The sequence below is a fragment of the Manis pentadactyla genome, chromosome 4 (assembly GCF_030020395.1).
Source record: "Manis pentadactyla isolate mManPen7 chromosome 4, mManPen7.hap1, whole genome shotgun sequence".
Classification (NCBI taxonomy): Eukaryota; Metazoa; Chordata; class Mammalia; order Pholidota; family Manidae; genus Manis; species Manis pentadactyla.
This window is the reverse complement of record NC_080022.1, coordinates 11,033,179-11,056,843: the sequence shown is the minus strand read 5'-3', so window position 1 is coordinate 11,056,843 and position 23,665 is coordinate 11,033,179. Positions and strand designations below refer to the sequence as shown.

The following is a 23,665-nucleotide window of genomic DNA, read 5'->3' as shown; positions in this document are numbered from 1 at the left end:
GAAATGGAGCATTTCCTAGGACCTCAGAAGGAACCAGTCCCACTGACACATTGACATTAGCCCAGTGAAACTGATTTTGGACTTCTGGCCTCCAGAACTAGAAGAGAATAAATATGTGTTGTATTAAGCCACTGAGTTTGTGCTAATTTGTTATAGCAGCAAAAGGAGACGGATTCGGGGCATGAAGACAGATGGGGAGTTGGGGAAAAGCAGTGCATGTCCCGGGAGGGTGCGGAGCTTAACTGCCGCAGCAGATGGTGGGAGGGAGCGCTGACGTCAGTTTGTGGCAGGGCCGGAACAGGAGCCTAAAAAGTGCAAATTTGATTTTGACATCATTGAAATGTACTGAGCACGTCCTATGGGTGCAGCCTAGTGTATCACCCGTGGTGTGGCCTGACTGTCCTGCTGTTTTACAGATTGGGCAGCTGGGCTCTGAGACAGGGGACTGCTGGATGCCACAAGGCTGGCAAATGGCTGAGCCAGGACTTGGGCTCTCTCCATGTGACTGAGGGTCTGAGTCACTGGCTATTTCAGCTGCTGAGGGAGTAGTGAAGTGGCTTGAAGAAGTGTTTCTTTTTCTCCTCAGAAAAATAACTGGTGCCAATTAGGGAGGAAGGAGCTAGCACTGCTGATATGTTGTGCTGGGCAATTCTTCGCTGGGGAGGGGAGTGGGGCACCCTAGGATGCTTAGCCGCGTCCCTGGCTTCTACCCACTAGATGCCAGGAGTTCCTCCTGCCCAACCAAGGATGTTTTAGACCTTGCCAGGTGTCTCCTAATGATAAAATCCCTTCCTCTGACTTAGAGGCCGGGAATTTGGCTGAGAGCCCGAGGGACAGCCATAAGTGGTCATAAGTGCTGATGCTCTAAACAGGGTGGGAGAAGTGGGGATAAGAGAAAAGAAAGGGAGAGAGCGAGCTTCTTCTAGGGACAGACGGTGGTCCCACTGTCAGAGAGAGGAGGGCCGAAGGGTGGGGGCTGGGGACAGGAGAGGAGCTGCCGAGCTTGGTGTCCGACACGTTGACCTGGAGGAAGGACTCTCAGGAGAGGCGACTGGCAGAGAGCTGGACATGCTCGGTTAGCCAGATCGGCCCAGTCCACCCAGGGTCTTCATGTGAATGAGGACAGAGCATCCTTCCTTCTGATGACATGGTCCCAGCCAGGGGACCCCGCGGCTGCCCAGACTGGGCTCCCTTCTGTGGTACCCACCCTGCACCCCTCTTCCTGGCGGCCTGGCATGTGGAGATGCCCATCTGGCCCTCACGACATGGGAGTGGCTGTTGAGGCATCCAGAGTGGGCAGATTCTCTGAGAGAAAGGAGACAAGAGAGGGGAGCCCCGGGGACTGCACTGGAGGGGACACCCAGGGAGGGACAGGGGCTGGCGACAGGTGGAGACCAGCGGAGAAGAGCGGGCGAGAGGCAGCGCGGGCCAGGCCCGGAGAGCCACGGGCAGGAGGGTTTCAAGGAAGAGACCTGGGAGTGCTGGGCAGGCTGGAGGGGGCCCAGGCCGGGGAAGGACGGTGGTGGGGGGGGGCCTGCGGTGCAGGAGGCTCCCTGCCAGTTCTGTCTTTCTCTCCAGACTTCTCTTTCTGTCAGAGGCCAACATTTAAAAATGGAAGCACATTAACATATTGTATTACAACTTGCTTTTTTTTTTTCATTTAAAAATACTGCATATCTTGGATATCTGAGAAAGAGTGATTTTCTGTGCACGCAGGGAGGCTTTTATTTGTAACAAAGTCTGGCAGAAATAGGCCCAAACAGATGAGCCTGTAGAAAAAGGTAAAGAGCCCTTTCTTTTCCTTATCAGAAGCAGCTGAGAAACCAGGCAGGAGGGGAGGTGAAGGGACTTTCAAGGTCCCCCCTCAGATGGTTCCCACCATCCCGCACCAACCCTCCGCCAACCAGACCTTCCCTGGCAGCCCCGACCTTCTGGGTGGCTCACGATGTCACCCGACAATTCTTCCAAGTGCTTCCCTCTCAGTAATTTGACCTGGATGCCCCTGGGGGATTAATTTCGATTTATAAACCTCACTTGTTAGGTATGTTTTTTCTCTTAGGACAATATTATAACAGGTCGGGAGCCTGTTATGGTGGTTAAGGGTAGGGGCTCTGGGTCAGAGACCTGGATTGAGCTCTGGTGTTACCACTGGCAGCTGGGACACGCGGCCTGTTCTCCTGACTCTAGAAAGGAGGCCGGGCAGGGTTCTTTTGGATTCAACCCAACTGAGAGCTTACGGCTGAGAAAATCCCATTTGCTCCCACATGGAGCTGGGAGTTGCAGGTAATGTCACCTTGGTGTGAATAAATCCAGCTGTCTGCCTGCATGCAGACCCATCTGGTTGCCATCCACATTTAGGCCAAAAAAAAAAAAATCAACACGTATTTCAGGCTCCTGCTGACGGCAGCGCCCGCTTAGGAAGGCCTGCTGTGGCCTGGGCTCTATGATTTCTGCACATATCACAGTATTTCATTCTCATAAGAACCCTATGAGAGCTTATTCCCATTTTATAAACATGTAAACAGAGGCACAAAGAAGTCAAGTAACTTGCTCACACAACTAGTAAGAGTGAGACTCTAACCTCGGCAGCTGGTTTCCAAAGCCCAAACTCAGAGGCATTCTGCTGTGGAGCCCAGGGGCTCCGGACAGGCACTCCCCATGGGGTGCCTCAGGTGCAGACCTCCTTAGGGAATGCAGACGCTTAGCTCTGCCTCTGCGCAGGCTAATGGCAGAACCTGTCCGCTAGGAGCTGGGCTTGTACCTGGTGCCTCTCCGGATCTTCAGAGGGAGTGTGGGGTCACAGAAAAGATACCGGCTTCAGGATTACAATGACCTCAGTTTGAATCCTGACCCTACCATGTACCTGCTGTGTGACCTTGAGCAAATTTCTTAATGTCCTTGGACTCAGTTTCCTTACTTGAAAAATGAAGACAGTGATTGTACCTAGCTTGCTGGGATGGGGGACGATAAAAGTACATAATGCATATAAAACAACTGACACAGTGGTACATTCCCAAGAGAGCTGGATAAACCTCAGTTCCTGGCCTTCTTTCAGGAACTGTGAACACGGAAGGCTGTTAGGAGGGCTTGTGAAGGGCAGGGACTGACTGGGGATCCCCTGCTGGCCTCAGGAACGGGAAGTATCTTGAATCACCTTACTCCTGGTGGAATACTCCTGAAAACAGTGTTTGGGCCAGTTTCTTCATTTCCAGAATGAGGCTAATAGCCCCTGCCTCATAGAGCTGTTGTGAGGGTGACTCAGATAGTATGGAAAATGCTCAGAACAGTATTTAGATTATAAGGGCTCAGTAATGGCTGACGGCCACCACCATCACTGCCGCCATCGTCACTGCCACCGCCACACCACCCTCCTCCTCCTCCTCATTAATTGGCTCTGTGCTAGGAATTAGGTACAGTGGCACCTGTACAGAGAATATAGGAATACTCTAGCTCACCCCTCTCTTTGTCTTTTGGGACCTTGCCATAATATTGCCTGTACTGGAAGACACAATGCCTCTTACCATCGACTCCCTCTCCTGGTGAGGGAATGAAGGATGGGCCCCATTCACTGACCTTTCTGTTACTACCCTCCGTGCTTCATCTCTGACTTCTTAGAACCGAGCAGTTGTGATCACAGAATAGTCTGTTTCCCCAGCAGGTGGTTCACAGAGCAGTATTTCAAGAGATGTTAGTTGGGAGTAAGGGCAGCAAGGAAGGCAAAATGTGTTTTGGTTCCAACCTTGAAGAACAACTAGAATCCAGGTTTCACCTGACTTCGTGTGTGATACGACTGCTGTGATGACAGTGACACTGGGGTTGGGGAGCCACTGGGTTGTGGGAGGAAACCAACCCCCTTATTCTCTGTGCTACATGTGAGGGGCAGGCACTCACATAAAAGTTAATTTTGGTTTTGCTTGTTTTTAAATAGAACTTTCCATGACCTTCTGGATTCCTCTGGAGACATCCTGGCTGGGGATGTCAGATCACCAGAGTTGAAAATCACCCCTCTATTCTTATTCATTGCTATAAGAATGTCAAACTCATGCAGCTTCTTTGAAGGGCAATTTGGCAAGGAGTAGCAGTAATCTTCAAAATGTTGGAGTTCCTCAAAGTGTGGCTCTGGGCTGTCTCTCTTCTCATTCAGTTCTTTCCTCCTAAGTAAGACCATTCACTCCGCTGCCTTTACTTATCCAACCAACCATCCGTCCATCCAACCGTCCACCCGTCCACCCACCCATCCATCTATCCATCCCACAGATATTAAGCACCCACTAGGTAGCACATGCTCTTCTCAGTTCTGGGTGTACATCACTAATACCTATTTCAGACTAGACACCCAGGGTGACAGCAGCATCCTTGGCATGCCATCCTGAATGCCCACGGGCACCCTGCACCCATCTTCTCCTTCAAACCTGGTTGTATGCAATATGCCTTATTCTGGATTTTAGTGAAAGAACCACAATTGACCTTTGACATGAGCCAGAAACCTGGAGGTCTGTAGACCCCTTTGTCTCTGTCACTTCCCTTCCAGTACATTTTCCACTTGCAGCCCAGATGATTGTCTCCAAATGTAAACCTGTCCCATCAGTTTTATACTGAAAACATTTCACTGGCTTCTCACGGTTTTAGGATAAAGCAGACCTTCCTACTAGGGCCCTGCCAGCCCCCCACGGCGTGGCCTTGCTGAACTTCCCCCCCCCCACGCTGCAGACTTTGCTCAGAATGCTCCCCCCTCCACACTTGGCAGATGACCCCTGGGCATCTTGCAGATGCCTCCCCCTCCCTGACCGGTCAGAGTTCTGTATTTCTTCCTCACAGCAGTTCTAATGGCTGAAGTTGTACGTGTGAATGATTTTTCGTTTAATGCCAACCCTACTCCTCCCAAGCCCATAAGCTCTACAAGGACAGGGATAGTGCCTGAAACATTTATTATTATTATTATTATTGTGAATAATTTCAAATGTATAGTAGAGTTGGAGGTATTTTACAGCTAATGCGCATACCTGGATTCTACAGCCTGGATTCCACCTGTTTCTGACCCCATCACATCTCTGCCCTGCACAGTGCCTGGTGTCTACTAGGCATGCAATAAACCCTTGCTGGATGTGATTCATGTCCTTCCACCTCTAGGACGATAAAGGTGAACAGGTATATGTTCAGTGTTTACCACGGGATTATCTGTAAGTGTGGAAAACTGCAGTGCCCATGATAGAGGATTAACTAAATAAATTATAGTACTTCCAATATAATGGGATTCCCTGCCATCAGTAACAGGGATGATGCAGGTCTGTGTGTATTGACATGGAAGGGTGTTCCTGAACAACTAAAGAAAATTGTATATAATATAATGCTATTTTTCAGGAAAAAAAAGCAATAAATGTATAGGTATTACTTATTCTGTGACAGGTATTATTCTAAGTATTTTACTTATATCAATGCATTTCAATCCTCACAACAACCCTTAGGGTGGGTATTCTTTATTATCCCCATTTTACAGGTAAGGAAACAGAGGCAGAGAGAGAGTAAGTAACTTGCCTACAGTCACACAGCTATTTCCATGGGAAAATGCCCTGAAGTCACATCCAAAATGTAACATCAATGACAACATCAAATGTTGGTGAGGATGTGGAGCAACGGGAACTCTCATTTGTTGCTGGTGGGAAAGCAAAATGGGACAGCTACTGGGAAAGACGGTTTGGCAGTTTCTTTAAAAAACTAGACATAGTCTCACTGTGTGATCTGGTAGTCACACTCCTTGGTATTTAACCAAAGGAGCTGAAAACTTACATCCACACAAAAACCTGCACATCGATGGTTAGAGCAGCTTTATTCATAATTGCCGAAAACCTGGAAGCAACCAGGAGGTCCTTCAGTGCGTGGATGGATAAATGAACTATGGTCCACCCAGATGATGGAATATTAATCAGTGCTAAAAAGAAATGAGCTATCATGCGATGGAAAGACATGGAGGAAACTTAAAATGCACATTGCTAAGTGAAAGATGCCAATCTGAAAGGGCTACTTACTGTATAATCCCAACCAGATGACAATCTTGAGGACTTTTAGGACAGTGAAACTCTTTTGTATGATACTGTAATGTCAATACATATTTGTCAAAGCCCACAGAAGATCCACACCAAGAGTGCACTCCCATGTGAGGATGGGCTGGGTGATAATGGGGTGTCAGTGCAAGCCCATCAACTGGAACAGATGTTCCACTCTGGTGGGGGATGTTGATCATGGAGGAGGGACATGGAACTTTCTGTACTTTCCTCTCCATTTTGCTATGAACCTCAAGCTGCTCTAAAAATAAATCTATTAAGAATGTATACAATGAGAATTACCTCTGAGAGAGGATTTAGCATAATTTTGGTTGAATTTCCCTTTTGCCTCTGTCACGTCTCATTTTTCTTCAGTAATCACTTCTCACTTGTGTATTTTTTTCAAGGAAAATCGCTTCTCAAGTGGCGAAGCAAAGGCAGTCTGGAGAAGGGAATACTTGGCCACATACCTAAGGAGCCTTCCTCAACAGATGTCTCATCCTGAGATTCAACGTGACATTTTAGAGTCATGCAAGTATGTGAGAAATTCCATTCACCTTTGTCAGAGCTGGATAGCGGGATCCCGACGTCCCGCAGGAGACCCTCTGTTTCCTCCAGCCAGGACAGCGACACGTGCAGGATGTCCAGCGCCACCTTCTGGAGCCCGGAAACAGGTGTGCTCACCTGGAGGTACTGAAGGAGGTCGACCTCCTTCTTCAGGTCATTGCTACGGCAGGGCAGCTTCATGCAAGCCTGGAAAAAGATGAGATCATGAGGCGCCCAGACGCCATTGCCAGAAATAGCACCTGATGTGCCCCGAGAAGAGCAATGGTCCCGGCTTTGCCCTGACGCAGGCAGGCACGAGGTGGCTGCACTGGGATGGCTTGGTTTTATTTTGCCTCTTTTCGTGGGGGCAGCTTTTACTTTTTTGTTTGCACTCTAATCTGGACTCCTGATGGTCAGAGAGACCCTGGTTAGGTAGATGCAATTCCAAAGCCCAAATGGCCAAGGGACAGAGTGTCTGAAATGAGAACCAAATTTGGCTACTTCTATTTGTCAAAATTTCTGCTGAGATCAACACACAAGCTGGTCAGAAAGAGTGTTTCCTGATTTGGGAGTGCTGACAAGCCACCGTTTGCACAAACTCCCCAAATATAGCTGCTTACTTCCAGAGAAAACAGAAGCAGCTGCCTGCTCTGATAAGCTGTGTCGCCGAGTGGGGGGCCGTGGGGTTCAGTCGGCCCTCTCGTCCTGTCTCCTCCCGAGTCAAAGGCAAGAGGGCAAAAACAGCCTTTCCAGTGCCGGGCCAAGAAGAAAATGCAAATAAAGAGCAGGAATATTTCTTTGGTTTCTCTGGAAATAACTTTTTTTTTTATGCAGGGGTTCCGGGCCTCCCAAAGGCAATACTTGGTGTGTCTCAGGCATCTCTGTTCCTTGGACAAACCAAGTTCCCTTAGGAGGCGTTTTTGGACATCCTTTGTTTTCTGTTCTGAAGTTTCTCCAGTAAGAGAAGGTGGACAAAAAATAAAAACAAACCCAAACAAAGCATTTCTGCCCACCCTGCTCCATGAGCCACGAACGCTGGGCAATTTCCTAAATAAGGAGCATAGAAATTAGACAGAGGGGACATTTGTGAAAAGCAGAGAAGGGGCCACCTGGCAGCTGTCTAAAGATAGCTTCAGCTTCTCAATGTTGTCTGTGGTTTCCTCCTGTTTGGAATTGCTGAGCTCAGTCTCCGTCTGCAGGGTCCATTTATTCTGCTGAAATCTGATGTTGTCCTCAGTGACCTGGGTAATCTTCTCTATTAACTGGTGAGAAAAAGGAGAAAAGATTTAAAATGTAGGGTGGCTTTGAAAGGGACCTGGGGAGCATTGGTCCGTGTCAGCAGGTGAGGAGGGAGGTCCTGACGTGGCTGCGTGATGGCTCCGTCACTGGGACACGTTTCCCAAGATCAGAGATGATTTTTAAGAGCCAAGGGCCTGTAATGCTGCCATGAGTTTGTTCTAGGTCCTTCTGCTCTGTAGCAGTGATCCATAACACTGAGCCTGATGGTACAGGCTCATAAATAGCAGGTCAGGTTCTCTGACAGCCAAGCAGGGCAGCCTGTGGCCTGTTGCTTACCCGCACGGTGACGGAAGGTTGGAAAGAGTAATGGAGGCAGAGCAAGGCAGTCGTTACAGCCAGAAGCCCATCCTCACTGCCATCCTTCCCCTTCGGATGGATGAAGCAAGAACCTGTGGCCTATGGAGGGGCAGCCCCTCTTTTTCAGGATGCTAACGAAGGTTAAATGTGTGCGTCTGGTGACCAGAAATAGGCCTGAGTCGTTTAATTGGATCTTCACAGCAACATTTCAAGGGAGTTTAACTTGGCTTTTGCTTTAAAAGCCAGGAATTCCCACAAAATCAAAACAAGTCTTTTATGGTGGAGCAACAGTGTGAAAAATATGTTCCACCAACAAAAAACAGAAACATATGCTCCCAGTGTCTGGAGTCCCAGGTCCCTGGAGAAGAACTGAGAGAGCCGGACGAACCTGCTGATCCGTGATGGGCTTGTCCTGGAGCGGCCTCCCTCGTCCGCAGGCGGCCCTGATGACCTGACTTCTGAAATGCTCCAGCTGCGGCACAAAGGGAAGGTGGCCCAGTGAGCGGGGCAGCCGCAGCCACAAGCCTGCACGTGGCGTTCCCTTCGCCTGCGGCCAGGAGAGACCAGCTAGAAGGGTCTGCACGCCTCTGATGGTCATGACGGATTATTAAAACCTTCACCTCTCACCAGAAGGGGCTGTGCCCCCAGAAGAGTCGAGATCAGCAGGTTTTAATTACTCTCCAGGTGTGCCTGCCTAGCCCAACTGACGCACGTGGCCAGCACACACACGTGGTCAGCACGCACAAGCCCCAGGCCCTCGGGAGAGCCACTTGCTGCCAATTATCCAGGGGGAAGTCTGGGGATGGGAGCACTCTTCCATAATTGCTAAGTGGGCACCAGACTGTGAAATAAGTATTGAGGCTGTCAGCTCAAGTAAATGGTGTAATCAGCGAGGGTGCCTGTGGAGGGAAGAAAGCGCTCCCTTCCTCCTTTCTGGGCCTTAGACCATATGTGTCCCAAAGACTACGTTTATTGTATTTACCTTTGTGTCCCCAGAGCCTGGTACAGTGCCTGGCACAGAACTGAAACTCCATCATATACACTGAGTGCTTGTGTACAGAAACATATGCCAAACACAGGGGCCTCTACTTAAGTTCCGCCAGCTGTCACTAGTGCCTCCCTGGCGCCTGTTTGCAGGTTACAGTTGATGAAATAGCACGGCTAATCAAATCATGGCTTATAGAAGTACAGCCAGTGCAGGGTGTCCTGGCTCCCACGAGAAGTGATAGGCAAGCTTTCCCTGGGAATTCACCTACATGGCCTGGGTGTTGGGTTCACGTGCAAAATGTGGTTGCTGAAGGCCGGAAACCAGAGCCTCTAAGGGGCCACATGGGCTACCGAGTCAACTTAGAAGGCGATGGGCCCCAAACCACAGGGGTTCACCGCACACAGAGTTCTGGGAACCAAGCAGTGGAGCGACGCCTCCGAGGACAGCCCCGCAGGCAGCCTGCCAGAAGCGGTCCAGGTCATCCTCTGGTTTCACGGCCAAAGGGAGGGTCCCAACTCGCCCAAGGAAGAGGTTCTGAAGGGAGGGCGCTGTGGCTGGTGGCTCCCTCCTGTCACCAGAGGCATGCTACGGCTCTGCCTGGGGTGGGGGACAGGCCATCCTGCCACGGGCTCAGCTCTGGAGTCACCTGCCTGGGGAATGGCAGAACCTCAGATGGCAGCAGGGCCGTGGAGGTAGGGGGTGGGGGCAGGGGGAAGGCCCTGGTGCCAGAGACAGGGCTCATCCTCTTTCTCTCAAGTCTAGACCTGGAGGAACCTCAGTGTCTCTGGGGGTCCTCCTGGATGACCTCAGTCCAGGGCCAGAACCAGGACCTTGGTACCTGGGCAAGTGGTACAGATCATGCCCTCAAATCAGGTGTGCATTGGGGAGTGCAGGAATGAGGGGGTAGCCCAGATGCACAAAGGGAGGCCCACACTGGCAGGCTCTCTGCCCTTACTAAGGGCTGGCACCCTGCAGGAGAGAGGACGGTGGGGGTGATGGTGGTGGACATTTTTTGAAGGGGCTTTAAAATCTGCCCAATAGTCAGCATCATCATTTACTGTGTGTGCCTCTGATAAAGCCTGGTCACACTGCTGGTTGGGGCTTGGACACAAATGGAAGGGCTTTGGGGGCTGGGGGGCAGATGGAGAGCTCCCTTTAGGCTTGTGGTTCTTAACGTTTTCTTGGTGGGTCACAGACCCTTCTGAGAATCCACTGAGGGATGTGGTAGATCCTCCTTTCCAGAAAAGAAATAAAGCACAAATGGGTACATGCAAAACATTCTCGGGTCTGCTGGAGCCACGGTTGCCAGGACAGGGCCTCCTGGAGGGGAGTCCAAGGTGGGCTGCTCTTGGTGGGCCATATTCTGGAGGGTCAGTGCCCCTATTTGGTTTCCTGTTTGCTCGCCCTTAGCCTTTGGGCAAGTCTTGTTTGCATTTCTGTCCCTGGTATCTGTGCCATGTGAGAGGCGGGGCCCCTGGGCTGTCTTGGGCCAGAGCATTAGAGAAACAGCATCTCCAGACCAGCCCTGCCCAGGGACGGCTCCATCCAGCACCAGTTTTGATGGTCTGGGGTGTTACTTAAGAAAAGCAGCGTTTCCTTATGGGTACTGACCTTGACACCCGCTGGGGGCCCAGGGCCTGTAAGATCGTGGTACACGTCAGGAAAAGAGGTGTGAGTGAGAAGGTACTGCAAACACCAGTGGGATCAAGAGGCTCAAATTCTTTCCAAGAGGAACGGAGGGGTGGTGACTGGGGGTAATGAGTAGGGACTGGCTGTGTGCTCAGGGTCTCAGGAATAGCAGCTGTTGGAGTGGGCAGCTGCCCGGCAGGAAAGGCCTCCTCATGATTCCCTGGGGGGGCGGGGGGCCACACAGAGCTTCTGGCCCTGAGAAAGATGGGCGAAGAGACCATGGCTTCCTCTCACTCACCCCACTAGCCGCATGGGTGCAGAAAACCCAGGGGGACCCTGAGCCGAGGAGGAGGGCTCTGGAGCACGCCTACCTGACCTACGGCCCTTTCCAAATTGACTTTAATGAGGGTCTCTCTGTTCCCCATTTCTTGCAGCTGAAGCAATTTCCTTCTGGAATCCTCCTGAAGCTTCTCTTCAACCTGAAATGATGAGAGCATGTGCTTGCTGCTAATGTGATTATGATGCACTCTGGGGAAATTCTTCTAGGAGGTCTCATGGCCATGGGGGCATCCCACGGGGGGGAGGGACAGCTGCAGCCCATGTGGCAGGGGTCACAGGTGCCGGGTGAGGGCACACTCACAAGGAGCTGTCCCTTTGCAGAAAAGCTCTGCACCCTGCGCTCAACTAAGTCCTACGACAGCTCCGATTCCGGCTGGGTCCCTAACGAGCGGTACGACCCTGGAAAGTTATTTCACTGCTTCGTGACCAGTGCCCTCATTCTTTCAGATCAGGATGATGGTGCTAGTCACCCCTCATAGCGTTACTGTGGGGCCTCAGAATGTTGAGTAGGTCCAGTGGGCAGGACGTGCCTACCACGTTCTAATGCCATTAGAAATTGGCCCACTATGGGTACTTGGTAGAGGTTATTACTGGTTGATTATATAACTATTTGTCATTACTCCTTTCAGCACACTCGCCAGTAGAAACCACACCAGAGACTTGCTAAACAGTGTCTACTAAGGATCACAGCCTGCAGAAGGCGGCGTTTAAAGCAGGAAACTTGCCTATTCCCGCTTGTCTGGGGCAGCAGCAGGCGAGCTGGGGGGTGCTCGATGCTACCCTCTGCTGGTCATTATAGGCCCCGCGGCTGTTCGATTCATTTCTGTTCAAATTCATTTTGAACAGGTGCTTTTGGAAGCACCTGCTGAGCCCAGGGCTCTGTCGTTATCAGGAAATGAGGCAAATTCTCCTAAATAAATAAAATGATTTTGTGCTGAAACAACTTCACAAGTTGTTTGTAGGGGGCTGAAGGTGGGGGTTTCACACAGATGTAATAAAAGACCCAGAAAAGCCCTTTAGGGCTCTCTTCCTGAGGAGTGTGGTACAGCGGAAGAGCCGCTAACTAGCTATGTTACCTTGGGCTTTGCTTCGTCCCTGTGCCATCCTCCCAGGTGTAAACACGCTCTGACCTCTGTTTCAGCAGACTTTTTCATACACCGAAAAAGCAAAGTCCAGCCCCGACTCTGCCCTGACCTATGTTCCCCACCTCAACGAATGGCCCCCTTACCAACCCTGAGCCCCGGGGTCTCCTTCAGCTACCGTCTTGCCTCATCTCTCACACCTGGGGGCCTCCAAGCCTGTCGCTCCGATCCCTCTCACACCCACTCCACTTCTCCGTGCCCACCCTGTGTGAGGCCCAGGCCAGGCCCTGGCAACCTTCAGCCTGTGATAACTGCACCCTTACCTCTCCCTTATTTCCTTCTAGCACATTCGTCATGAGAAGCTGTGGAGAAGCTCTGTGTGACAACTTTCTGCAGTGATGGAAATGCCCCGTGTCTGTCTGATACGGTACTCACCAGCCACATCTGGCTATCGAGTGCTTGAAATATGGCTGGTGTGACTGAGGAAGTGAATTTTAAATTTTATTGAATTTTGACTAATTTCAATGTAAACAGTTGCACGTGGCTCATGGTTATGCCACAGTGATTGGAGTCAGACACACCTGGCTGCCACTTACTGATGGGGTGGCTTTGGGCTCCTTATTTGACAAGTAGTTAGTGGCCTTGACTTCCACCCCTGTAAGATGGAGAGGACAATTTCTAGATCATGGAGCTGCTGCGAAGATGAAAAGTTTCGGCAAATATTTTTGGCATGCTGCCTGGTACACGAGGAATTTTAGCTATCATTCCTACCATTATTATTAATCACAAATGTAATTATATCTGTCCCCTGTTCAAAAGCCTTCAGGAGCTTTCACTGCCCTGTGGTATGCGGTCTGAGCACCAGAGCTAACGCAAAGCACCAAGCTGCAGCTTCAAGAGGCCCATGTGAACACCAGACAAGGTAGATAAAAATTAATCCACACCTAGATAAATCATAAAACTGCTGAAAACCAGGGGAAAAGAAAATATGAACGGCAGCTAGAGAAAATACATTATGCAAAGGTGCAATAATTAGGCTTATAATGACTTCTAAATAAAAACAACAGGATCCGAAAGACAATAGAATGACGTTGCTGATTATAGGCGCTGAGAAATAGAATTGCCTATGTAGAATTCAACAGTCAGCCAAAATGTGTTTTAAGAATGAAGGTTAAATACACATTTTTAAGCACACACACACATATCTGGAAGAGTATGTCATCAGCAGAGCCATGCTGAAGGAAAACACTAAAGGGTGTGTTTCAGGCAGAAGAAAAATGATCCCAGATGGATGATTGGAGATGTAGAAAGAGTCAAACAAATGAAAGGGCCATGTGTGGATATGAATATGTGAGCAGACTAATGGTGTCTTTGGGGTTTTACCACAACCATGGCATATCAATCTGCAGGTGATAATGTGTTCTAAAGTCATTGCACTGTCAAGGGGAAGGGCATAATTATCAACTAGTACTGGATCTTGGTAAGGCAAGAATGCATACTATAGTCTTTAGGAAGGCCACTAAAAGAATAATAAGAGTGAAAAACTCAGTGAATACTGGATTTTAGTAAGTCAGGGGTGAATATTACTGTCTTACTAGTACAAAAAGAATAGTAAAAGGGAAAACCATCAGCTCAAAAGAAGACAAGAAAAGAGAAGGGAATATAGCACAGATGGCATAACTGGTCCTGAGCAAGAAGCTAAATTTAACCCACAATATAGCAGTAATTACATTACATTTAAGTGGACTAAGAGACAAAGACTGTCAAACTGGATTTTATAAAGGCGATAGGCTATTGAGAAGAGACATGTTCTAAATTTAGAGACTGACAGAAAAGGTGTGAAAAAGATATTATGAAAACTCTAACCAAAAGAAAGCCAGTGTAGCTGGTGGACTCATATTAATGACAAAGTAGACTTTCAGTGAAAACCACTAGAGATGGAGGGGGACGTTTTGTGATGATCGAATGTTTTGTGCAACAGGAAGCATTAAAATTCTAAATTTATATGCACCTGGTAACACAGCTTCAAAATATACAAAGTGAAAATTGGCAATATTAAAAGAAGAAATCCGCAAATCCACAATCATGAGGAGCTTGTAAAAAACACACGGCTCGCAATGACTGCAAAAAAAATACGAACAAGAAATCCCAGCAAGGACATTTAAGTTTGAAAACCTCATCAGCAAACTTGATTTAATGGATCAGTTCTCTTCTGGATAAACTTTGCAGTTAAAATCTAAAGTCCATCCAGGGTACTAGTTACACACACAAGAGTGCTGGAGGCAGGCAGACCTGGGTTCAAATTCTGCCGCAACTACTGTATCTGAGAGAAAGTACCTCCGTAAGCCTCAGTTTTCTCGACTGTAAACTGGGGTTAATACCAGTATCGACCACATGGGGTCGTTGTTGGGGCAGGGAGTTAGCCGAGACAACAGAGCCAAACGCCTGGCGCACAGCGGTCCCTGGGCCAACTTTGTTCTTGTCGTACCTTGCTCTTTTCTCGCAGCGTCCTAGAGATCATGGTCTGGTCAGAACAACTCTTCTTCAGCTCCTCCCTGAGCTTCTTCATTTCTTTCTCCATGTCTTGGATTTGCTGAAAGAGTTGCAACAACAGGAAGTCAACTTCCCCGGTGGGAAGTAGGAGCTGCCCTCTGGGCTGCAAGGTCTGAATCTCTGTAACTTATTTCATTGGTTCATTGACAGAAACCTAGTCTGGTATTAGCTTAATTGCTTCCCTTGGGGGAAAATTCTATGTCTGTAGGGCAAAGTAGACTTCTTTCAATTGATACATTGAAAATGCTGGTTAAAGGAAAATGATTAGTTTCTTTTGAAAATCAGCATGGATCCTGGGTTAAACAGTACAAGATATTCATCAGTTCATTAGAATATCTTCTCCTGGGATTTATTTTTTGAAACCCGTCTAAATAAGGGCTGTTTGGATGACACCATGGGCATAGTTTGGAAGAACAGAACAATGCAATTTTTCTTCTTTCCCATTTGAGGCAGAGAATAGCAATGTTCCTGACAAGGAGAAGAGCATGTCTCCTCCTTGTGTCTAAGGTGCTGTATTTCCCAACAAATGGAAAATGTATGCTTGGGATGTGCAAGAGGATGGCGTGGCATAGGGAATGAATGTGTGCATTTTAGTGGTCATATTTTCATTGCATTAATTTTTATAGTCATTTTCTTTATAAGGCAAATGATTTTTTTTGTTTGGCTTTTAATGAATTGGTGTAAAATTAATGTACTTAACTAAAAATACTTAAGGAAGAAGGCCATGTCAGTAATACTGTCTATGACAATGATAAATCTTGTGACAGTGGAAGATAAAAGCTTGGGCGTTACAGGTCCAGGGGCAGGGGACCACAGTGCACGTCTAGCAGCATGTGGTGGCCATCTGGTCACCTCCACCCCTGTCCCCATTCCCACCTAAGCCCAGCTCCAGGGGAAGCCCGGGAGGGGTCAGAGCCAACTGCTGGGAGAATCCTGGGAGTGTGTTCACCTGTTTCCTCCTTGAGGCTGGAGGCGGCCAATCAGAGATCAACGAGACTATGTTAACAAACAAATAAGCAATCATAAAACCCCAGAGCTTGTGCTGTCTAAAGGGCCAAGGATGCCCCTCCCCCTCGAAAAACCCAGACCCGAAGGGTCGAAGTCTAGCCTCTCTCTGGACATGTAGGAATGAGGAGTTTCAACTCACAGTTTTGTAGAGTTTTAACTCTTTCTCTTGGGATTCCCGGTGCTCCTTCTGAGCGTCTTCCTTTTTTAACTCTTCTTTTAACACCGAGCACTGTATAGAAAAAGGACAAGTCCATGTGGGGTTGTCTGGGTTGGTCTCCACGTCTGTCCCTACAAGCATTTCCTGCTATTTAATCCAATCACACCCCCAAATCCCGAGAGACCATTTGTGTCTAATGGATGTGTGGGATCCTACAGCAGCTCGTAGTTCATCCCTCTCATGAGTTCTGAGGAGTAAAGAGTCTATATTCTTCTTCAAAAGCCAGCAGTCTACACCACAGGAAAAACCCAGCTTTGCAGAGTCTGGGTACTTAGGGGGCAGGAATTGGGATTTCTTTTCTCTGTGACCAGCTGAGGACGGCTTTCAGGAATACACGGGGGGCTCTCTAGTGAACGTGAGTGGCTCTGAGGGCTTTCTGCGAGCTGCATCTCAAGAGCACACCTGCCTGGCTGGGGGAAATGTGAAGAGAACAGTCTTTCCAGAGGGCACTTTGGCAACAGGCATGAAGAGCACAAAGATGTGCCTTCCTATGACCCAGAAATTCCCATTTCAGTATTGCATCCTAAGGACAATGACCAGAGGAATCAGCAAATCTGTAGGTTCAAGGATCTTCATGTGTTGTTAGTAACAGTAAAAAAAAAAAAAGAAAAAAGAAACAACCAAGGGTCCAACAACGAGAGATGCTTTATTACGTTGTACACCTCCAGTGAAATACTATGGGGCCATTAAGACCAATGATAAGAGCTTTTATTTATTAACATGGGAAAACAATATTGAAAAATTTTTAAATGTGCATAGTATAAATTCACTGTAAGATATATATGAAATTTATTTATTTACTTCTAGGTAATGTATAGAACCGTGACTGAAAGAATATACATTAAAATAAAACATTATTTCTTGGGGGAGCAATTCCTTTCTCTTTTTAGTTTTGCTTTTCAATATCTTCTACTTATTTTTCTATAATGAACACCCATGACATATGTAACTAAAACAAAAGGCAGGCCTCCCCAAAGTCCTCAAGAGCAACATCCTTGGTGGTGAGGAGCCTGTGGGCCGGCGTGCAGCAGAGAAGGCAGCTCACGCCAGAGCCAGGGAGAAAAGGGGGCCGGGAGACGGGAACACAGATCCACTGCAGGAGGCAGAGTGGCCACGCAGTGCTGTTTTTCCCCGTGCTGTTTACGTCAGCTCTACAACCCATGCCACCCACGACACACACACACACACACACACACACACGCACACACACACGCACACGCACACGCAGCATACTCACATAAAACAGTGAGCACAATTAAAATCAGTCTCCCACTTCTCAGAAAATGATTCCGTGATCCCCATCTCACAGACGGGGAAATGGAAGCCAAGTAAGTTACAAAGAAAGAAAGCTCTTGTATTGGATCCTGGCCTGTCTGATCCCAAAGCTCATGGCCTGCCTTTTCTTCAGTTCCAAACTGGGTATCGTCCCAAGTACCAGATACTTCTTCTGCCTTTTCTTGGAGCATCAAGATCTATTCCCCCCCTGGTGTGCATGCAGACATAGCTGACCGAGAGGGCAGCTGCTGGGAAACTGACCTGCCACCTGAGATGAGAGCTCCTAGGCTTTACCTTGATTCACTGAAACAGACAAATCATGCAGACCCTGAAAAATCTTATCCTATAGGATCAGGATTGAAAGCAAAATTTGCATATAGTCAAAGTTATGTTTAAAAAGCTTTTGACTTGCTTACCAGCTTTATTTTACATAGAGAAATTCTTCTACATGCTGAAGTCTAAGGGGAGAAATGAAGTCAGGATGCCTGCATCTGGACCTTCACACTTCTGCTTTGAAGGAACTGTGACAACCAGTGGTGACGGGGACGGTGGTACAGCCCGGTGTGGCCATCCTTGCCCACAGAGAGATTTTATGCTGCTTCCATACATAGTAAGCCTTGCAATGGCAATACATGCTAACATATGTGCTTGCTGGGGGCATTAACAAACTAATTTATAATTGGTGTTAGAAAATGTTTGCTGGATTTGAGTATACATATCGCTTATTCTGAGCCATATATGTGCTGTTCTTTGAAAAGCTGCAAGGCACTTGGCCCTCTGTAGTCTCTCTAGGCATGCATTTCATGCTTTGGCCCACTCAGCCTCTATCCTCCCTATGTTCCTGGGCACTGGCCTCATCTCACCATGGCGTGAGAGAAGGAAGTGACACATAAAGCTGCGGTCTAAGGTAGAGAGACGAATGTGGCATGCGACTCGGCTTTGCTTTTTGCAGACAGCTATGTACGATGATGACGACCCAGCACTCACTCTGGAGCTCAGGGCTTCAAGCTGGTGATCCTTCTCTCTGTGCTCACTTTTGAGCTGATTCACCTCCTGTATTAGTTGTTGAACTCGCTCATCTCTTGTTGACACCTCTTTTTGCAAAGATGACACGATCCCTGTAAAATAAAAAGGCCGACAGAGGTCAAGAGGCAGTAAGGATTACTGTCTTTGCCACCACAGTCTACTTGTGGACGAGCCCTTTCCAAGCCGGGCCACTCCTGGAACCCAGGAGCTTGTCTTCAGGGACCCCAGAGCTGGAATGGGGATGAGACCAAAATGCACTGAACAGCGTTGGCTTAAGGCCTAAGTGAGAATAAGAAGTCAGTAAGCGTGGCCGGGAGAAGAAAAGCCTGCCTTGTGGACACAGGCCCGGCAGAGCTGGGGGGAGAGGCCACAGCGTGAAGGCCCAGGACCAGGAAGGATCAGGAGTTTTCCTCCTGAGGTCATAAGATGGGCTCGTGGAAGAAAGGGACTGCCGGAGAGGAGAGATGGGGTGGCCGGACCTATACTCACCTGAGTGTGGAGCCATCTCTACCACGCATTAGCTTGGTGGTCTTGGATAAGTCATTGTACCTCCCACTGTATCTCCCCCATAGAGCTGCTGGGAGGGTTGAGGGAGATGATATATGTAAAGATCAGAATGGAGGGGCTAACCCACCGTGCTTGTTCCTCGGTGCCTGGGATTCTTTGAGGTAGCCAGCTTCCAAAATGGCCCCAGTAATCCCTCCCTCCAAGGATTCATGCCCTCGCGTAGCCCCCTCCCACCCTGACTAGGGCCAGTGTGTATAGGACCCATATGATATTGTGGAAATGATGGGATGTGACTCCCTAGGCTGGTCACACAAGACGTCGCGACTTCCTCTTGGCTTCCTGTCAGATAACTCTCTTGGGCAGAAGCCAACCGCTGTGCTGTGAGGACACCCGGGCAGCCCTGGGAGAGGCCCACATAGTGAGGAACTGAGGCCTCCAGCCAACAGCCACGTGAGTGAGCCCTTCTGGAAGGGGATCCCTCAGCTGCCATCGAGGCTTTAGGTGACATGATAGTTGCTTCAGTTGACATCTTGACTACAGCTCATGAGAGACCCTGAGCCAGAACCCAAACCCTCAAACCCCTGAGCTACAGAATACAGAAATTGGGCGAGATAATACATACTGGTTGTTGTTTTATCCATTACACTTGGGGATAACCTGTTACGTAGGATAACTGGTGTATCACTGTATTATCACAGCGAGGGCAGGCGGGATGAAGCATGCGAACATGCCGCGGTAGTGGATTATCTCATCCGGTTCTTGGAAGAACATTATGCCCAGTTCTATCGGTAGGTATCAATCGAGAAGGTACATGAAATAAAGAGCAATATGGTCCAGAGTTTCATTTAAAAAATGAGCTTTGTCCCAGGACACAGTTAAGTTTCTTGGAAACGAGCTCATCCCTTTGGGGCTTGCCTTCAAGCTCTGTGAGGCGGGACCAGATTAACTTTAAGTCTAGAGTTAATTTGGCCTCGTGACTGAGACAACACCTTCTTGAGTCTCTGCAGACAGTGTGTGCTGCGAGGTTTCTCCGTCCTGGAAGTTGGGAAAGTGAACTATCCTCGGCTCTGTGTGAGCTTTGAGATCGTTGCTGCTCCTGGTGGGTGGTTCCTTCCCTGCCCACATACATGTGCTGCTCAGTCCTCAGCTGAAGACCTGTGGGGGACCCTCTGCAGATCCCTGGGGCTCTCTCAGTGCAGCTCCTCCTCCCTGCTACTCCGCCCAGCAACTGTGTTGGCCTCTCCAACTCCATCGCCTCCACCTGGGGGCCCACCGGGCTCTGCCTGGGTTCCCCTCCCTCTAGGCAGTAAGCTGGGGCAATCTTAGGGCTCCCCTGGCTTGTTTCCTCTCTCCCAGATCACTGTCATGCCCTGCTTAGAGCCCAATATAGGAAAATCACAGTGACAGATACCGTTTTCTTTTTTCTTTTTTCAGTTGTTTCAGGCAGGAGAGTGAGTCCAGTCCTTGTTCCTCTCTCTGCTCTGTATACGCTTCCTGCCTCTCTCACCATGTGAGCAGGTGTTGTGATGGCTGCTGTCACCCTGGTCCCTAAGTGCTACAAGGAGCCAAGCCCCGGCTGACCCTTGATGGGCACTGGTGGAAGCAGGAAATGAGCCCATGAGCCATCAGCCACTGAGACATGGGGGGCTGTTTGTACTGCAGTGTAACCCAGCCCAGAGCTTCCCAAACTTGAATGTACACATGAAACACCTGGGCTCTTGATAAACTACAGATTCTGATTCAGGAAGTCCGGGTTGGGGCCTGAAGCTGTGTTTCTCACAAAGACCCAGAGAATGGTGATGCTGCTGGTCTGGGGACCGCACTTTGAGTGGGTCCAGCCCATCGCAAGTGTTAGCCCGACCCAGGTCTGTCCGTTTCCCTGACTGAAGAAGGTGGTACTGAGGCAGGCTTGAGCCATGGATGAGATCTGACAGGCAGACACAGGGGAGGACGGCAAGGGCCCGCTATCTTTTACTCCTCATGCCTAGAGTAGCTCCTGGCCCATAGGCGGTGCTTGGCAACGATCTGAGGACATTCCAAGTTAGAGAAAGGCATAAACAGAGGGCTGGTGGGTGGTGGAGGATAGGAGTAGGGGGGAGCAGATTACAGAGGGAGGCAGAAGAAAAGCCAGTGGTCAGGCTGGCCCGGGCACAGCATGTGGATGGATTCATATAAAGATGGTGATCTACATTCAGCAGGGCACCATGCTCAGCTTTTACAGCCATGGGCACGTTTCCTGCTATGTACTGGGTACTTTAAGAGCAAGATGTCCAGCCTAGACTCATTGCCTGCTCCCCAGCATCTGCTTCTTTCCCTCCCCTCTTTCTCTGTTAATGGCCCCATCCTCTTCAGGTCTCTAGACATGCCACTTTCTGCCTTGAAAACCCCAATGGCTTCCCACCACCCTTAGAATAAACCCAGACTCCTCTCCCTCTGGTCCTGCCTAGCCCCTCACTACCTTGATCTCCAGCTGCATTTCCAGGTCCTCCAACATGGCCAGCTTGCCAGCCCCAGGGCCTTTGCACTTGCACCTGGACCACTGCTCCCTCTGGCCTCCTGGCTGCTCTTCCTTTTGCCCTCCTCAGAGGCCTGTCTGCTCACCCACTAAGCTATCTCCCTCTGTGTCATCCTTTGAGGCACTTTGCCACCACCTTGCCCAGCTTCCTCTGAAATGGGCTTAACTCTTCACCTTTATTGTCCTAAACATGAGCTCCGTGAGTGCAGGGGTCTGAGTGTTTGGCTCAGAGCTGTCTCCCCAGCTCCTAGGACAGGGCCCAACACCTAGTAGGTGCTCAATAAACATGCTGAATGAAGGAATTCAGGTGAGGAAACATCTGTGCCCTGGGCCAGATGCATTGGGTACTCTCCCTGCACTCACGTTCCTTAATGTGGAACCACCTCTGTTGGGCAATTAGAAAATTTCATTTGAGTCCAAGTGTACATAAGAGACAATGGTAGATAATCGGTGCCTTAAAGCAGCGATCCCATTCTGTCCACATTCTAGTTTGCATTCAGGGCAAGCTGGCTTATGGGACTGCCCAAGCCACACAGTGTATGTCCCCCCTGGTAAGGTCCAGCTAAGAGGTAACATCCACCCGAATATTTATCAGGCCCTGCCATAAGAACTAGATGGTAATAAACTTCTCTTGAGGGTGAACTCTAATTCACTGCCACTTCTGAGAATATCTCTGAGGCTGCAGCCTGGTTCAGTGGGCAAAGGTGCCAGGGTTGATTGGTGATGTCTGCTGTGGCTTGAAATGAGGGGGAGGGTGTGGCTCTCAGACCCAAATCCAGAAAGAGCTCACCTGCCGTGATGGCGTGGTCCCTCCGTAAGTTCTCGCCCTCGTTCTTCAGGGATGTGATTTCTGAGTTCCTCTCCGACAGGGTCTGGCACAGCACCTGGCTGTAGCCCTTCTGTAGGGCACTGATCTGTGGGAGGAGGCAACACACAGTCAGAGGAGGATCAGCCCCGGTCTGCAAGACACATCAGTCCTTCTCTGAAGTTGGACAAGAGATTTGGATTGATCTTTGCTTGGGGTGTTGGGGAAACCAAGCCTTTTAGTTTTAACTAGAAAAAGGATAAGAGAGGGGCTGTTCCTTCTGTGACCACCATTTCACATGTAGTCAAAACATAAACCTTATCTTTGTGTCTACAGAGGGCCTCAGGTACACCTGCCATGAGGGATACCTGCTGGCGTAACTGCCTTCCTACAACCTTTGGACTCTCAGCCATAAACAGACCAGCCCTTGGTTCCAGACCACCCAGCACTGCCTGGATGCAGAGCAAAGTTCAAGAGAGGAGGGCAGGTAATAGAATTCATTTCCTCCAGTGATAATAACATAGCTTATGCCAGAACACTGCAGAGTTTACGAAGCCCACTCGCCAATGCTCCTTGTTCCACAGCTCCGCACAGCGCTGCTGAAGGCAAATGTTCCCATCAATGTTGCCATTTTGCAAGTGGGCAGATCGAGACCCGGAGAGGTGGGTCACTTGCTCAGGATCCCAAGGCTGGACAGAGACGGGGCCGCAACTCAAATCTAGTCTTTGTTGCCTAGTTCCGGTTCCTTCTACCTTCCCAGACGCCTCTAGGAACCAGCACTAAACGTTAGAGGCTCTAAAGCGCAGCACAGACTCAGGAGATGGGTCTGCCACCTACTGTCTCTGCCACCTACAGGCTGTGTGAACACAGGGAGGACACCGAATTCTGCCTCTTGTCTCATTTTGCAGACAGGGTGATGGTAGCCCCAGTCTGATGGGGCTGGTAAATGTATTTAATGAGTCAGTAAATGGCCGGATGCTCAGATGATGCCTGGCGTGTAGGTATTATTTGTGACTCTCCTCTCACCTGACTGCTCGCAGTGTCTTTTAGCTTCAGCTTCTCTCATCTGTCTGGTGGGGGGAAGATAGATTGGTAATATTTTTTATGCAATTTAAGTCTTGTCTAGGCTGATTTAAACACCAGTGTGACTGGTATTAAGCAGAAATGCAGGCATCTGTGTTAAGTGTCAAGTCATGCCACAGTCATGCAGAAAAAACGATGGGGGCGGGTCATGCGCAGGGGACGCCGGTGAGTGCGCGCTGATCCTCGCCGCCAGGTGGCGCTCATAGTCTTTGTTCTTGGTTTCTGTCCTGGCAAATCTTGCTGTTACTACGTACTCTGGTCGAATTAACAGAAACATCAAGGTTTCACAAATTTTCTGGCTCAGTTCATGCACCATTATGGCTCAGACCCTCTGACATTTGGGACAGTTACACTTATTTTTCCCCTGGGGCATCTGAGACATTGGGGAGTGGGTATATGCTAAGTGTGGGGGTGGGGATCCAATCACTTCACCCCCCACCCTCCCCAAGGGTATA

At 49.2% G+C, this 23,665-nt stretch overlaps 1 protein-coding gene across 1 annotated transcript in view; it reads right to left on the bottom strand.

Annotated features, from left to right (window-relative positions):
* FHAD1 (forkhead associated phosphopeptide binding domain 1) overlaps positions 1-23,665 on the bottom strand; it is a 115,041-nt gene that overhangs the window by 46,893 nt on the left and 44,483 nt on the right. The window contains exons 7-14 of the mRNA XM_036914302.2: positions 22,113-22,236; positions 18,262-18,392; positions 15,922-16,011; positions 14,710-14,814; positions 11,172-11,279; positions 8,572-8,655; positions 7,697-7,849; positions 6,599-6,794 (exon numbers count right to left, since the gene is read on the bottom strand). Of these exons, the coding sequence (XP_036770197.2) occupies positions 6,599-6,794; positions 7,697-7,849; positions 8,572-8,655; positions 11,172-11,279; positions 14,710-14,814; positions 15,922-16,011; positions 18,262-18,392; positions 22,113-22,236 (991 nt within the window). The remainder of the gene's footprint in view (positions 1-6,598; positions 6,795-7,696; positions 7,850-8,571; positions 8,656-11,171; positions 11,280-14,709; positions 14,815-15,921; positions 16,012-18,261; positions 18,393-22,112; positions 22,237-23,665) is intronic.